Source organism: Lepidothrix coronata, unplaced genomic scaffold, assembly GCF_001604755.1.
Source record: "Lepidothrix coronata isolate B3197 unplaced genomic scaffold, Lepidothrix_coronata-1.0 Scaffold315, whole genome shotgun sequence".
Classification (NCBI taxonomy): Eukaryota; Metazoa; Chordata; class Aves; order Passeriformes; family Pipridae; genus Lepidothrix; species Lepidothrix coronata.
This window is the reverse complement of record NW_016690495.1, coordinates 471,802-488,012: the sequence shown is the minus strand read 5'-3', so window position 1 is coordinate 488,012 and position 16,211 is coordinate 471,802. Positions and strand designations below refer to the sequence as shown.

The following is a 16,211-nucleotide window of genomic DNA, read 5'->3' as shown; positions in this document are numbered from 1 at the left end:
CTCACACCTCTTTCAGGAAACAGGACACACACAGCTTCTCCCACCCCAGAGAAAGAAAAGGTTTCCCAACACCCATTTTAAACATTTTTTTCTAGGAATAGCTCCTGGATCAGCCCTGCAGAGATCAGCCCACCTTAAACCAGAGCAAGGCAGAGGAGTCAGGTCCTTCCAGGGCACCCTTCTGATGGATTGTGCTTTTGGAGCCATTTAAGGATGCCAAGGAAGTGACTCAAATGAGCTGGAATTAACCACCCGTTTGAATTTGGCATTGCCCCTTGTTTATAGGTGGGGATTTGCCCTGCTGGGACTCAGCTGCCACCTGCAGAGCATGGAGAGGTGCCTGCCAGCAGATTGGCAGGGTGGATTTTCTAACAAGTGCGACCAGCAGGATGGTGGCACTTCCAGATGCTGCACAGGGCTGGGGAGGAGTTGTCATGAACAGCTGAGCTCCTCCAACCATGGAAAAAGGACTCGAGCTCCTCGAGGGGCTGTTGGAAGAAGAAAGGAGAGCCCCAGATGATCTTTAGTGGTTGCCCAAGTCCAAAGCTGATTTTTTCTCCTTGCCAACCTGCCCAGCCTCCTCTTCTGCTCCAGTTTTGGTGTCCAACCCCCCAGACCTCCTCCTGCCAATCCCAGCTCCAGTGCAGCAGCAGGGGCTCAGTGATGGCCACAACCATCTTTTTTCCCTGTCCATGGGAGCCATACATCAATATCTGGAAGCCTGTTTGCACCCCTAAAGTAGCCCTGGGCCAGATGTGCTGCCTGTGAGTGTCCCTGTGCTCCAGGGTGACAGCACGGGATGCACCACACACACTTCAGGGTTTTTTTAATCTCAGTGAGTAAATGTGACTTGGGAAAATTACTCTGCCGTTGAACAGAGGGCTGGAAAACCTCTCTTACAAGGAAAGGCTGAGAGAATTGGGATTGTTCAGCCTGGAGAAGAGAAGGCTGCAGGGAGACCTTAAAGCCCCTTTTATTACCTAGAGGGGCTCAAAAGAAAGCTGGAGAGGGACTTTGAACAAGGGGTGGAGGGACAGGACAAGGAGGAATGCCTCCACACTGACAGAGAGTAGGTTTAGATGAGATATTAGGAAGGAATTGTTCCCTGTGAGGGTGGGGAGGCCCTGGCACAGGTTGCCCAGAGAAGCTCTGGCTGCCCCTGGATCCCTGGAAGTGTCCAAGGCCAGGTTGGACGGGGCTTGGAGCAACCTGGGACAGTGGAAGGTGTCCCTGCCCATGGCAGGGGGTGGGATGAGATTGTCTTTAAGGTCCCTTCCAATCCAAACCATGCTGTGTTTCTGTGGTTCTGTGACTTGACAACTGAGCCCTTTCAGGCAGGTGCAGCGTTTATAGGGGAGACAGGAATATTCAACTGTGTGTAAAACTGTGGCTGGGCAATGTTATGGGTACAAGCAGCCTCGTGAGGGATGCTATAAAAGCTCTGGATCTGAGTATTTTCAGAAGGGCAGCTCAGGATCCAGTGTAATGCTGTATTAATAGACAGCAAGAATGTAGAGCTGTGACAGAAAGATTGACAGCTTGTGGCGGTGGATTTTGTACTGAGGTATCTAAATGTGTCCCTTGAAATTCCAGTTTGGTCAGCCAGGCAAACCTGGGCTGAGGTGCTGGGAATTGGCACCTCTGCTTCACATCAGCCTCACGTGTTCAGCCTGCTTTTCTTTTTTGATTCCGAGCTAAAACGGTCGAGGCTTCAGCACAAACTGTTCTCACGTGGCCACCAAAGCTGGATGTGCCCCCACCAGAACTGGGTGTGGACCTTTTGTAATTTTAGTGATTTTGCAGCTCTTGGAGTTGTAGTCAGAATTAAGGAACCAGGCTTATTTAGTCAAATAAATGGTGGTGTGAATAGCCTGTTTAATTCAGTGTGGTACCCAGAGCATGAGGGATTTGGGACCATGTAGTGTGTGCTCTTGGCAACTTCTTACTTGAGAGTCACTTTACTTGTATATTTGACTGTTTTATCTGTGCCAATTCTCCTCATCTTTGTAGCTTTTAGGCTGTGTGAGGTAAGGTTTAAGTTGGATATTAGGAAAGGTCCTTCCCCCAGAGGGTGGTCAGGCACTGCCCAGGCTCCCCAGGGCAGTGGGCACAGCCCCAAGGCTGCCAGAGCTCCAGGAGGGTTTGGACAATGCTCTCAGGGATTGTTGGGGTGTCTGGGCAGGGCCAGGAGTTGGACTGGATGATCCTTGTGGGTGCCTTCCAGCTCAGGATGTTCTGTGGTGGGACCAAAGCCTCCCCCATTGTGATGTCCCCACTCTCGTGCCTCCCCAGCAGGTCCTGTGTGTCCTTTGCAGAGCACCCCTGGGCTCATTTACAATATTAGCCAATTATTCTTGCTTAATTTAGCAAATACTTCAAAACCCATGTGGTGTCCTGCCACAATTAGTGGTGTTCCTTGTCTGCAGTGATTCATCTGAACAGAATTAGCCACGGGCAGGGTGTGAGAGTGGAGATGGAGGCTGGGAGTGAGCAAGGGGCAGAGGGCTGGGCTGGTCCAAGGGTGGGCACAAGTCCTGCAGAGGGGCAGAGCTTGGCTTGCTTTAACTGAAATTATTTTATCTGGTTTAGCTAGAGAAAAAACAAATGTGCTGAATGTTTTATTTCAGCTTGATGAAGCTGATACTCCACCTGGCCAGAGCAAGATGTGTGTTTAAAGTAAAATGAAAATGTGCTAAAGTGTATACATGGAATAGTTTGGGTTATATTTCATGTCAGCTCTTTGGCAAGAGGCTCTGCTGCCTTGTGGAGGCCGAGTGTGTGTGTGCATGGACAGCAGGAGTGGTGGGTAGGGAGTCTCTGCACCCACCAGGAGCTGGGAAACACTTTGGTTCAGTCTCAGTCTGCACCTGCAATATTGGGAGAGTGAGAAGAAACTGAGGCAGCTGGGAGAGGGCACATTTACCAGCCTGGTGGTTGCTGAGCCCTGTACATGGCTCACAGCTCAGCCAGGGTGCTAAGTGAGGAAATGAAACTATTCCTCTGGATAAGGTGGGACACAGAAGCCCACACAGCAGAACTCAGTGGTGTTTTCAAGAGCTGGGAGAAACCCCCTTGGGGTAACCAGAGTGTCTGTGCTCACCACCACCATCACTGCCCTGCCTCAGAGCCTGTTCTCAGGCTAAAGCCAGAGTTAACTGGGGAAGGACCCGCTCCCAGAAACATTCCCAGTGTCACTGGGGGACTGATGTGTGACACCCTGGTGCTGGGGAGGCTGTGCTGTGCTGTGGCTCCTGGGGACATCTCACCTGGTGTACCCCCCACCCCAGGGAAGCCTCTGCCTGGCCCAGGAGCACCAGTGCTGGCACTGGGTTGCCCAGTGAGGACTCTGGTTTGCCCAGGAGTGGCACTAAGATACCCAAGGGCTGTACTGAGTTGCCCATTGATGGCACTGAGGGCTGTCCAGGGATGGGATCAAGTTGCCCAGGGGTGGCACTGGGTTGCACAGAGTTCCTAGAATCCTGGAATGGTTTGTGTTAGAAAGGACCTTAAAGCTCATCTAAAGCCATGGGCAGGGACACTTCCACCAGCCCAGGTTGCTCCAAGCCCCATCCAACCTTGCCTTGAACACTCAGGTGGCACTGGGTTGCCTGGGGTGGCACTGGGTTGCCTGGGGTGGCACTGGGTTGCCCACTGAGGGCCCTGAGTTCATAGGACCATACAATATCCCAGGTTGGAAGAGACCCATAAGGATCAGTGAGTCCAGCTCCTCACAGGACTACCTCCAACTAAATCAGGTGGCCAAGAGCATTACCCATCATCCAACAGCTGCACATGGTTGCCCAGGGGCTGCACAAAGCTGCCCAGCGAGGGCAGGAGGTTGCCCAGGGCAGGATCTGGGATGCCATGTGAGGGTGTTTACTGGCCCCAGGTTGCCCACCCTGTGCTGCCCTGTGGCCATTGCTGTGGCCATCACAGGGAGGTTCAATGGTCAGAACAGGTCACAGAGCCCGGTCACAGGTCACAGAACGCCCTCACCCACCGTAGAACCCAGTCTCCCTCTGCAGAACCCCACTGCCCATAGCAACAGTGCCCTGGCCCTGTGGTGCCAGCACACTGGGGCTGGGGCAGAGCCAGGCAGTGCCACCACCAAGCGCAGCACCACAGCGATGAGGAGCAGCACCCCCACACCCCCAAACCCCTGAGCACAGCCACACTCACAGCTACAGGGGAGCCTGTGCTTCCACTGGGAGGGGAGGACCAGCAAAGCAGGTACTTCTCCTCAGCCCCAAATATCTCTTACAGCATCCAAATATACCCAAACTGGGTGGTCAGCAGCTCCTGCTGTGTGTCCGTGTTCAGGGAGGGTAGAAAGTACCACCCTGGCATGGCTTATCCTGAGGGGGATGCAGGGCCATTTAATTCAGCTGGAAATGCATGGAAAAGTAACTCCAGGCCATTCCCAAGGGTTTTTTTCTCTCTTGAATGCTTGTCTGTCAGTGTCTGAAAGGGAGGGATTTCTTTACAGGGGTGGGAGCCAGGGAAATCATCTCCCACTCTCTGAATGCTGTTTCCTAGGTGTAAGTTTATAATAATAAAATGAATGATAAATAATAAAATTTTCGATAAATAATAATAAATAAGTGGCTTGGAGCTAGGGAATGGCAGTGGCTTATCCCTAGCAGGGAGAAAAGGGCTGGAGTGACTGGTTTGTGGGAACCCCCACACGGTGGGTTTTGTTGGACCTGAGCACAGACATCTCATCCTCAGTTCTGCCAAACTGGCTCAGAGGGTTGCGTTTCTGAAAGCTTTTTTTGCTAAATTTAAGGGTATTAGGGGAAGAACATGTCCCTGCCACATAAGAACTTCACTAGATTGACAGGGAAAATGAAGGTATAATAGGAAATAGGGAATAAGGAATAAAGGAATAAGGAAAATGAAGGTATCAGATCTGTCATCCTCCTTGGCCGCCACGATTTGTTCCTCTCCTCGTTTCAAGACCTGACACTGGATACCACCAGCAGAGTGAAATCCCTGTTTATCCAGGTACTTGGGATGCTGTCAGAAGGGATTTGTTTTTGAGAGATTTAGGCCTGTACAGGCACAGTGTGGGTATCTTGGGCATCACTGGCTGTATCACAAGTTGTGTGTGTTGCAGTGAGAAGTGAGACAAGGGCAGGAACTGACTGAGGGAGGTTTTCTTCTGCCTCCTTTGTGCAGGACACGTCCCTGACAGCAGCATTCCACAATGGAGCTCTACGGCTATCCCTTAAAAGCAAAGTTTACCTATCCAAAACCACCCCCCAGCAAGATCCTGCCTGCCACCAGCACCGTGGCTGCAAGCTACAAGAACCGGATTCCTTACCAGCCGGAGAGCATCAGCCTCCCCTGGATGCCCAACGCCTACTACAAAGCAGCTGCCCTCAACCCAACTCTGGCTCCCCTTTCCGAAAGCTTCCCAGGGTTACCCCCCACCAAGATAATTCCCTTCATTTCCGAGAGGCCGGACGGCGTCTTCACCCGGCACACCCTCGACGACTGGCACAGGTCCAACATGACCAACTACAAGGAGTCGGAGACCACGCGGCACAACGCGGAGCGCCTGAGGGCCGACCTCAACCGCACCATCAAGGACGTGTACCAGCAGGCCAAGAGGACCCAGGGGGAGAGCACCAAGAACCTGGGAGAACGTGTCAATGACATAGAGTATTGGAAGTCGGAGCTCTGCCTCGAGCTGGATGCCATGATCAGGGAGACCAACTCCCTGACAGACATGCAGAAGAGGCTGGAGAGAGCCTTGGCCGACACCGAGGGCCCCTTCCAGGTAAGGACCCTGCCCCGTGGGCCACGAGCTGTGGCCTCCTGCCAGAACATCTGCAGCCATTCAAATTAGACTAATAAAGTTTCATTACGGCTCTGTAACATCTAGAAAGTTTTTATTAAGAGCCCATTAGTTCTGTCAGGAATAAACAAATCCCCTGCCATCTGCTGCATCTCCCCCCCCACCGGCGCACGCTGAGCCCATCAGGACAGGATTTGTTTAACCAAATATTTTTATCTCCAAAATCCTGGTTTGGGAGATAAAAGCCCGTGTCTTACCACGAGGCTCTGGTGAGGTCAGCATCGAGCCTGACACAGGTCCCTGCATTCAGCTGTGGTGGCACCAGGGACACGTGGGCTCCCTCACATCGATTTAATGCTGATGCTGCACTCGGCTGTTCGTCGTCAGCTAAGCCAGAGCGGTTTTTCCCGTACTGTCATCTCTGTGCCCACCTATAATTCCTTTTCTTACATTACTTGACATGGGCACCACCCCTGCAGGGACCCCTGCCCCTGCAGCCAGCACTGATGGCATGGCATGTCCCCAACAGGTCGCTCACAAGTGCTTGCTTAACCGGGAGAAGAGGATGGGCATCGACCTAGTCCACGACGACGTGGAGAAACAGCTCATCACAGTAAGTCTGGCAGCACAGATCATGTTAGAGTTATTTTTACCTAAACTACCCTAAACAGGTTTTGCAGCCCTGTTCCCTGCCTGGCTCCTTAGTGCTGGTGAGGTGCTAAACTCTTCAACCCCCCAAAACCTGCTGCGTTCCCCCACAAGAAAGGAAGGAGTAGCTGAAAACCAACTGTGTTCGTGTGGCATATTGGGGTCCCCTGCCCTTCTTCATGGAGTTTGGAGACAGCCCTGCCAGCACAGGAGCAGTATCTGTCTGTGTGATATATCTCTGTATCTATAGAACATTATATATATATTGCACACAGATGCACACACAGATATGCAGAAGGCACTGTGTGCCTGGCAGCCTGTCTGGTTTTCCCAGCTATATTAGCTGGTCTAATAAAAGATTTTACACCTCCCCCCAGCTTTGCTTTGCTCAGAGCAGTGTGGCTGCAGTAGGACTGTTGCTCTGTGTGCTCAGGCAATGGATTTGATAGAAATTGCAGAAACATGCACTCCTGCCTGCCTTTATATAGTCTGCTTTAAACTGTGAATAAAATCCAACACAATGAGAGCTGGCACAGCAAAGGGGATCCTAATGTAGGGAACAGTGAAACAGAATCACTGCAAAAGCATCACAAAACTGGGAAGGGAATTGCAGCCCCTGGGACTGTGATGCCACTGCTCTGTTGGAAGATTTGTCCTTGTGAGTCAGGCCCTAAAACATTAAAATCTTAGTTTAAAAGTCACGAGGTTTTAGGAAAGTTATCAGAGCTGATATCTCCATAAAGGCATTTCGGTTTTTAAGTGTCTGGGTCATATTCAGGCTGTGGTTTCAGCTGGCTCCTGCACACGGGAGGGCTTAAAAATTCCTGAGTTTGGAGCACTGATCCGAACTCAGGATCGGTGTGATCAACTGGGGCTTCACAGGTGCAACAGGTTTGTGCTGGAGTCAAGTGAGCTGAGAGCAGCACATGCCTTCCCCTGGTAGGGCTGAGTGTTTCTTAGAAAGGACTGGGGATTTGCACCAAAGTCCATCTCCTCTTGTCCCATATGGATGGGATCTCTTGTGGGGAGGAAGATATGTTGGGACTGGGGATGGGGATGTGCAGCACTGCTGATCCAGGCAAACACTGTGCCTGTTCATATCAGGTCAGAATCTGGACCCATCTCCGTGTAGTGGAACTAACCAGCCCTTGACGTGGATGTCAAGATGAAAAACCCCATGGAGCCCACCCTGAAAGTGATTTCAGAGGCCATGGCAGTGGCCACAGCCCCCTCCTGTCCCCTCCTGTCACTGGGTGTGGGCTCAGCTGCACAAACATGTGCACTGGGGCTGGGGGGCCCTTTCTGCACCCCCTGTTTGCTTTGGGGGAAAGGCAAGCAGGGAAGTTCTTGCTGTGTGCAAGGTTGGAGAGGCTCGAGGGGATGAGTGTGTCCAGGCCATGGGTGCTGATGGAGTTGTGTTTTACCTTTGCCCAGGAAATCAAGATCATCAGGTCCGTCCGGGAGAGGCTCCAGCAGTGCTTGAACACCGTGAATGCCCAGCTCATGTAAGGAGGGGCTCTTGCTGCAGGGCTGGTGTGCATTTTAATGTGAACCCCAGCAGGGCCCTACCCCACTCACCCCCTGCAGGTGTCAAACCCGTGCAGGCTCCATGGGAAGCGGGCAGGGATGCACACAGGAAACCATTGCCCCCTACACCCCCACTGAGACCTGCTGTGTCTGTGCTGAAGGTGCAACAAGGAGGCCCGGCAGGAGCTGGAGAAGGACCTGGCTGACAAGCAGATGGGCCATCACATCGACAACAAGTGCTACCAGCTGAAGAACACCTCCAGAGGCATCCACTACTACCGAGGGGTGGAGCGGATCGATGCCACGTGAGCGCAGGCTGGGTGGCACTGGGGGGGCCCCGGGAAGCACAGTGCCCCTCTCTGGCAGGGATCTGGGTTTTCCCAGGCACATCCATCCCACCATTACCTCCAAGGGGTCGTTTCTCTCCGCTCACCATAAAGGGAGAACAGCCCTCCATCCAACACCCAGCAGGGGAAAGCGAGTCCAGCCTAATTAAACATTACATCAGGGTCCAGAGATCAGCCTGCAAATGAATTCAGCCCAGCACCTCTGCACAGCCCATTAAGCTTGTGCATGTTTTCAAAGATGTGTCAGTGCTTGCCTGAGTGCTCTTCCCTGACGTAAAGTCTGGGGGGTTCACCCCTGCCTGGAGAGAGCCTGGCAGTGAGCTGGAATGACACACAGGATGAAGAAATAGAGACTGTTGTCCTGGGACAGGGTTCAGCTGCTTTTGGGTGCCAGGAATTCGGCTTTGGCTCTGTAGTAAATGAACTAAGCACTTGCAGAGATATGCCCTAAGTGGCAAAGGGCTGAGGGAATAAATCTCCTGCTCACACAGACACACACAGTTCATGGAGAGGCACAGATTGTTTCAATTTTTCTAACAGTTTAGGTAGTTATTCACAGTAGAGCTCAGATGTATTTAGACAGGCAAATGAATTGCAAGGGATTGATGCTAAAATTCAGAGGGGGGTAAAATGTGCCGAGAATCAGCAGGTTTTAAATGGAGCTTATGTGGTATTTAAGTCTTTTGTTGACCTTGTTCTGGACTACTGCATAGGCAGGAACTTCATCCCAAACACACAGACAGGGAATGGAGTGGGATCTAATGCTTGTTCAGTTTAGTGTGAAACCGAGATGGGCTGTGAGCAAAATGAATTGACTTCGATCTGTGTGTTGTCATGGAGCTGGGAATCCCTTGACAATTAGTGCCTCAAACATGGAAATAGGGGATCTGTTTGGAATCTCTGCTTTTTCTGGGAGAATCTTTGGTTTGTCTGAGCTTTCATAGGTTGTCTTCATGAGCAGGTCATCATTTAATAAACATCATTGAACAAATAGGGTCCAGATGTTTCACTTTCATGTAATTTAATTAAGAGCATAGATTTAATCTACATTTGACCCTCACTGCTCGCTGGCAGGATCCATCACAGAATCCCAGGATATGCTGAGCTGGAAGGGACCCACAGGGATCATCCAGTCCAACTCCTGGCCCTGCACAGGCCCATCCCCAAGTCTCACCCCCTGTGCCCCAGAGGATCAGCCAAACCCTCCTGGAGCTCTGGCAGCCTTGGGGCTGTGCCCACTGCCCTGGGGAGCCTGGGCAGTGCCCAACCAGCCTCTGGGGGAAGAACCTTTGGCTGAGATCCAACCTGAGCCTGCCCTGACACAGCTCCAGCCATTCCCTGGCTGCTGTCCCTGGTCCCCCCAGAGCAGAGCTCAGTCCCTGCCCCTCCTCTGCCCCTGCCCAGTGAGGTCTCCCCTCAGTGTCCTCTTCTCCAGCTGAACACACCAAGTGCCCTCAGTGTCCTCACACGGCTTCAAATCAAGGCCCCTCCCCATCCTCACTCCCTCCTTTGGATGCTCCATAAGAGTTTAATATCTTATACTGTGGTGCCCAAAACAACATTCCAGGTGAGGCTGCCCCAGGTCGGAGCAGGGCGGGACACGACCGCCCTCAGCAGCGGGGGCTGACCCAGGGCCTCTCCTTTCCACCCCTCAGGATCTCGGTGCCGGAGACGTGGGCCAGGTTCACGGACAACAACATCTTCCGCTCCCAGAGCCAGCGGGCGACCTCGGCCAAGCTGCGGGCGAGCACGGAGAGCGTCCTCATGGGCACGGCCGACGAGATGTGGCGCCAGTTCAGCAAGGTCAACGACGCCTTCACCAGCCGCATCACCGAGACCGCCAACGCCAAGAGCAAGATCCAGACCCACCTGGCCAAGGTAGCCCGGCACCCCTTCCCGCTTTAGCTTCATCCCAAGGGATGGTTGTCCGTGTCCTGCCTCTGCCAAGCAGAGGAAGTGGAGGTCAGTGATGGGCTCACCAGTGGGTCTCATGGGAGGCTTCCTGAAAAGCGCTTGAGACTGTGTTGGTTGAGGCTGGGCTTGCTGATGCCACATCCTTACATGAGGAGCCATTAAAAGCTTTCCCTCTGTTACGGATGATGGATGGATGAGCAGTCCTTGCAAGCAGTAATTTTGGGAAGCTGGGAATTCAGTAGGTCCATCACTGCTCCTAAACCTCCTCTGATGTGACAGCAATAGCAAAGAGATGCTTTTCCCTGAAAACTCTGCTGGATCTGTGCCTGGATGTGTGGCACAGTGACAGTGGTCTGAGCCCAGGGTCTGCTTATTGAGCTTGTTTTTTTTCCTGCACACAGGCAGGAGAAAAGGGAAATGATGTGATCACTTGAGCAGATATTTTTCAATTAATACACGTGTTTGCGTTTCACGCCAGACACGGCAGGAAATCTTCCAGATCGAGACGAAGATACAAGTCATCCAAAAAACCATAAAGGACAAAGAGGTTCAGTTAAAAGTGGCTCAGACCCGGCTGGATGAGCGCACGAGGAGACCAAACGTGGAGCTGTGCCGGGACACGGCCCAGATCCGGTAAGGCAGGAGGGCAGGGCTGGCAGGGTCCCTGAGGAGTCACTGGGGGTGGCACTCAGGAGCATCACTGGCTGACAAAAATCAGCTTTTTTTTCCTTTTCCTAAATCATCCTTTCATAAGTGCCCTGGTAGAATCCAGAGCAATGAGCAGTTGTGCCAGCCTCAGGGTGCTGGGGCAGCTCTGCACCCATGACAGAGGTTGTGCACCATGGCCAGGTACAGCCTGATGCCACCCCACAAGGGACTGGATTTTTCCCACTTGGGTAAAACCCAGCCTCTCCTGCCTCACCCAGGTGGCTGGATGTGCTCAGGTTTGAAGGATAAGCCCTTTATTCTCCCTATTGTGGCCCTCCAGTATATGAAGGGGGCTTATATAAAGGAGGGAGAGGGACTTTTTATATGGGCAGTTAGTGACAGGACAAGGGGAAATGGCTTCCCACTGCCAGAGGGCAGGGTTAGATGGGATATGGGGGAGAAATTCTTGGCTGTGAGGGTGGGGAGGCCCTGGCACAGGTTGCCCAGAGAAGCTGTGGCTGCCCCATCCCTGCAAGTGTCCAAGGCCAGGCTGGACGGGGCTTGGAGCAACCTGGGCTATGGAAGGTGTCTCTGCCTGTGGCAGGGGGTGAGACTGGATGATCTTGAAGGTCCCTTCTGACCCAAACCATCCTGTGATTGATGTCTATGATTCTATGATTCAACTCTCTGACAGGCTCATGTTGAGAGCCCTTAGCTCCTTCCTTTTGGGTTACTCCAAGAAGGGTGCACCACATGGAGAACCAGTAAGGGCTGTCCTCCCCACCCTGGGGACACTGGAAATCCTTTCAAGGACATAGTGAGCTCTTTGGGATTGCACCCCAGAGGGCTGTGGCAAAGCAGGTTGCCCTCAGTGCCCTCTGTGAGGCACCCAAACTTCACACCTCCTCCAGGAAGCCCTCTGAGCATGGTTCCCTTTAAATAATGATTTAAACCCAGCCCCAGAGCTGGTTCAGCATCTCACACGCTGTTGTTTTTTCCATCCTCCACTTGTTTCACATTCACTTTTAGCCTCTCCCAGCTGCCCTGTTCTGCTGTGTGAGCCTGTGTGGGTGTGGGTAGGGCCCCAGCACAGGGAAGTGCAGGAGGGTGAACCAACAAACCCTCAAACCCAAGCAGAGGTGGGAAACCACAGCTGCTCATCCCTCTTCTCAGTGGGACGAGCTGCTCTGGCAGACACTGCACATACCCAAAGCCTGACCCTGAGATCAGGGTCAGGTTGTTGTTTGGAGCATGGTGCTAATAACACCAAGGCTGTGGGTTTGACCCGTGTATGGGCCATTCACTGTGGTCCCTTCCAACTCAGAAGTTCTGTGAAATCTGTGAAGTTTGAAAGCTGAGTAAGTTTGAAGCCTTAGAGCAAACTTACCCCTTCCTCTCCATGGAGGAGCTCTTCCCTCAGCCTTGTATCTGACAGGAATGGGGGGTCCAAATCGGTCTGATCCTGCTGATGGGGGAAATCCTGTGCCCAAAGGGCCCATCAGCAACGCTCTGCTGGAAACCACTGCCATGATGGGACTGCTAACGGGGGTTCTCGCTGTCTTCCAGCCTTGTCCAAGAGGTCAATGAAATCAATGAGACACTCAGGAACCTTCACCAGTGCCTCAGAGCCTCTGAGGACATGCTGCAAATGCTGGTCCGTTCCAAGGCCGTCTTGGAGCACGACCTGGTCATCAAGAACAACTCGCTCTTCATCGACCAGGAGAGGTGCATGGGGATGCGCAAGACCTACCCCAGCACCGTGCAGATCCTGGGATATGTCTCAGCAGGGCTCACCTGAACACACGGAGTGTCTGCCAGGGGACACATTCCCAGTTTTGTTACGGTTCTTTGCAAATAGATTGTTACGATTTCACGGCCATGTCAGAGTTTCATTTCCTCGTGTAAACCCTGAGTAGAAGTCGAATGATTGGTTGGTTTGGTGTGTGGTTCATACCAGGATAATTTCCCCCCCCCCCTTTGGTTTTTCTCTTTCACTCTGTGCCAGAAAGGAGATGAAAATATCCTGTATGACACTAAGAGTAAATCCACCCACAGGGATCCATTCCTACCCTTCCAGTCTGTGATTTTAGGACAAAAACTGTCGTGTCTTCCTCTTTCTGAGTGTGTGTGATGTGGAAAAAGCACAAGGGGAAGTAAAGCTACTTGTCAGAGTAATTAGCTGCTGACATCCATGATGTATTTTTAATGGTGCAGCCGAAGAAACACAAACTGTCCCGGAAAGAGCTGCAGGATGTGCTGTTCCTAAAGAGAAAAATCAGCGGTTTAAGCTGATTTCTAATGATAATTGTCTTGCTTTGGAAAAATTTAGAGTGCCATCGAAAATGAGGAAGTACATTTGACTAGTTAACTGTAGAGAATGCTGTGGATTTAATTTTGGGTTCCTAATTTAACCTCCTGTGTGTAGTTTGTTGGCGGAAGCAGCACTTTGAAGATATAGAGATGAGTCAGTGTTGAAGTCAAACCCCCAGCTGACACACAACCTGCTCTCTTGCTGTGGATCAGGCTGATTTGACCAAGTATTGGAATTTTCAGAGGGATAAGTCTTCAATCAACCTGAGGCTCAGTGTGAAAGTCACTTTGCAAATTGCCTCCTTAGACTCACGTGTCACTTAGACACTGTGAAGCCTTTCACCCTCAGCAGCTGAGCTCAGGCTAAAGCCTGTAGGCACCAAGAATCCCAAAGGAGCAGAAGCTCAAATCCTTCCCCTCCCTCAGGAATCCAGGGCAGGGACCTCCCAGCCCAGTGTGGGGGCTCCCAGGAGCTGAGAACATCTTTCCTTGTCTCACATCCCCTGGGGACTCCACCTCACCTGACAGACCCCTCCGCCCTCCCTGCTCCCCCCGGGGCAGCTCCTGAGAGCTGTACCCAGGTCCTGCCCAGCCTCAGTGTCTCAGCAGGATCTCCCTTCCCAGCAGCCCTAAACAGGAAGCAATTGTCTTTCTAACATTTTATTTTTTTTTTTGCTAGCACTTTTGTCTCAAGGAGACTAAAAATAGATTTCCTCTACTTTGTGTGTATCTTGGAGCCTGAGTCCGTCGGAGGGAGCAGCCACCCCTTCTAAAGGAAAGATCCAAATGTAAGCAGGAAAAACTGCCCAGCTGATCACACCTTCCCTTTTTCCACTGATCTGCCTCCCCAAAATAAACTGATGGCAGACTGAACTCACAGGCACCTCTAGTTTTTTTAGCATCCTCCCCAGCTCTGTGCTGTTACTCTCCCCGTATTCCTTTCCTGAAGCCTTTCCCAACCTCTGGCGATTTTGGCTGCTCCACTGGTCTGAAGCCCTGCTCCAGACAGCTGGTTTTCAGGCAGAGCTGCCTGGTTTTTGGGCAATGGGCCCTGTGAGTTTGTGCCCAGCTCAGTGTGGGGCAGCAAAGGCACCCAACAGCCCCTTCCTGAAAGGTTCCAGCTCTCGAGTACCTGGAGCCAAGTCCTGGCACCAGCAACAGCTTCGCCTTCATTTCACTTCATTTCACTTTCACCTTTGTTTCTGAGTCATGTAAAAAACATCTGAGCTCTGTTTTACAGCGAGGGCACACCAGTATCAGTCAGCACTTAAAGCCTCCTATTTCCTCCAGTGTTGCTTTCAGAGCTCCCCAAACACTCACCTTTCCCACTGGCCCAACTCCTTTAAGGCTTTCTCCTGACAGTATTTATGTGGTGTCACAATTCCCCAGCTCTTCAGTTTCCCTTGCTGTCCTGCCCTCCTGATGCTCCTTTACACAACATTGCCAGAGCATTTCTTTCCTCTGTTCCAGCCACGACCAGAGGAATTTCAGTTGCAGCTTCTCTAATTTCTCTCACAAATACTTTCCACTTCCCTGCAGCAGATTTCCCAGACGTTAGAGAATTCCCAGGTCCCTTTGGGGTTTTGTTCTCTCCACGCCAGTTTTCCATAAGTTGACAGTATTGATGTTACTTCTGGCAGCTGATACTCCCAAATCTCCCCCAAACACTTTGATCACTGAATCCTACGTGTGCTTCCATGTGAGCCTTTTTTTTTTTCCCATGACTGGAGCCAGCCCTGCCACAAAACTCCTGTAAAATGGCTCTCCAGGGAGGGGTTTGGGTGAAATTCCAACAGACACGTGGCTCGTGGCCGGGTCTCCTGCCCACAGATGGATTTGTCTCCCATGACAGAGCTGCTGCTGAGTGAAGCTGCTCAGTCCAACCCCTCAGGGCTGGGTTTGGGGTTCAAACAGCCTCTATTTTTGATGTATTCCAGGAGCACGAAACAACATTCTGCTGATGTGTGAGATGCCTTTGCTGCTGTACCATTATATGATTTGCTTTCGTAGATCATTTCTAAATCCCATCCCTGGCCACCTTTGTGCCCTGATGTGATGTCTCCTTTCTTCGGTCTGAGGAACAACATGTTTGCTTTTATTGCTATTTATTGCTGGTTTATTGCTGGCTTTATCAGCCAAGTTGCTGAGAAGGTTAGTTTGTGGAAATTCCTTTGCATCTTACAACCATATTCCCACCCTTCTGCATCATTCCTTTTGCATCAGTCCTGCAGAGCTGTGTCTGTAAATTAATTGTTTAATGACTGGAGGAAAGACAATAAATTGATAAAACCAGGACACTGTTGATTTTGTCAGTCCAGGATCCAGGTGAACACTCCAGGCAGGTCTATCAAGAAACTTTTCAGAAAGGAGGTTTTGTTGCAAGAAAATACAAATAATTGAATTTCCTGGAAGAGTCTGATACAAATTTTGGGTGAAATCAAAGCTTGCCAACCCCCTATTAACACTATATTACATAACTAGTGCAGATTATTATGCTTGAGGGAGAGAGAATTCCCCAAAGAGCATCAGCAGTCAGAAAAAAAAAACCCAAACCCAACTCATTGCTATTGTGGAAAAAAAGGGAGAAAACTTTGGCAAAATGCTAAAGGAAAATTTGGGCAGTGGAGGATCACAGAAATGATTGTGCTGGCTCAGAGCAGAGTCCAGTGAGCAGCCTCTGCCAGAGCCAACAGGAGATGCTCAGATAAAAGCACAGAAGGCAGCAAGCACTCTGTGATATTTTCCCAGTCTACTTTCCCAGCTCCCAGCAATTAGCATCTCAAGGACTTCCTGAGCTGCCAGGGCTGTCCTTGGATTTGATATCCCCCCATGGATTTGTTTCACATGCTCTCGTTGCAGTTGTTCCTCCAGCCCGTGCGGAGTCGCGGCATCCGCTGCGATCCCTCGGCAGGAGCTGCGGGGCACGGAGCATCCTCCCCCTCAGGGCAGCAGTGACCACTCTGGGGACCCCGGAGGAGACTCCAAAAGGGACCAAACCCGGGACTGCTGGAGCCAAA

At 51.5% G+C, this 16,211-nt stretch overlaps 1 protein-coding gene across 1 annotated transcript; it reads left to right on the top strand.

Annotated features, from left to right (window-relative positions):
• The first annotated feature begins 4,024 nt into the window (after positions 1-4,024).
• Positions 4,025-12,757, top strand: TEKT3 (tektin 3). Its single transcript, XM_017837884.1, has 8 exons — positions 4,025-4,230; positions 5,179-5,782; positions 6,330-6,413; positions 7,883-7,953; positions 8,137-8,280; positions 9,978-10,200; positions 10,715-10,869; positions 12,451-12,757. Exons 2-8 carry the CDS (start codon positions 5,207-5,209, stop codon positions 12,680-12,682), a joined length of 1,485 nt encoding a protein of 494 aa, XP_017693373.1. The 5' UTR covers positions 4,025-4,230; positions 5,179-5,206; the 3' UTR covers positions 12,683-12,757.
• The last annotated feature ends 3,454 nt before the right edge of the window (positions 12,758-16,211 follow it).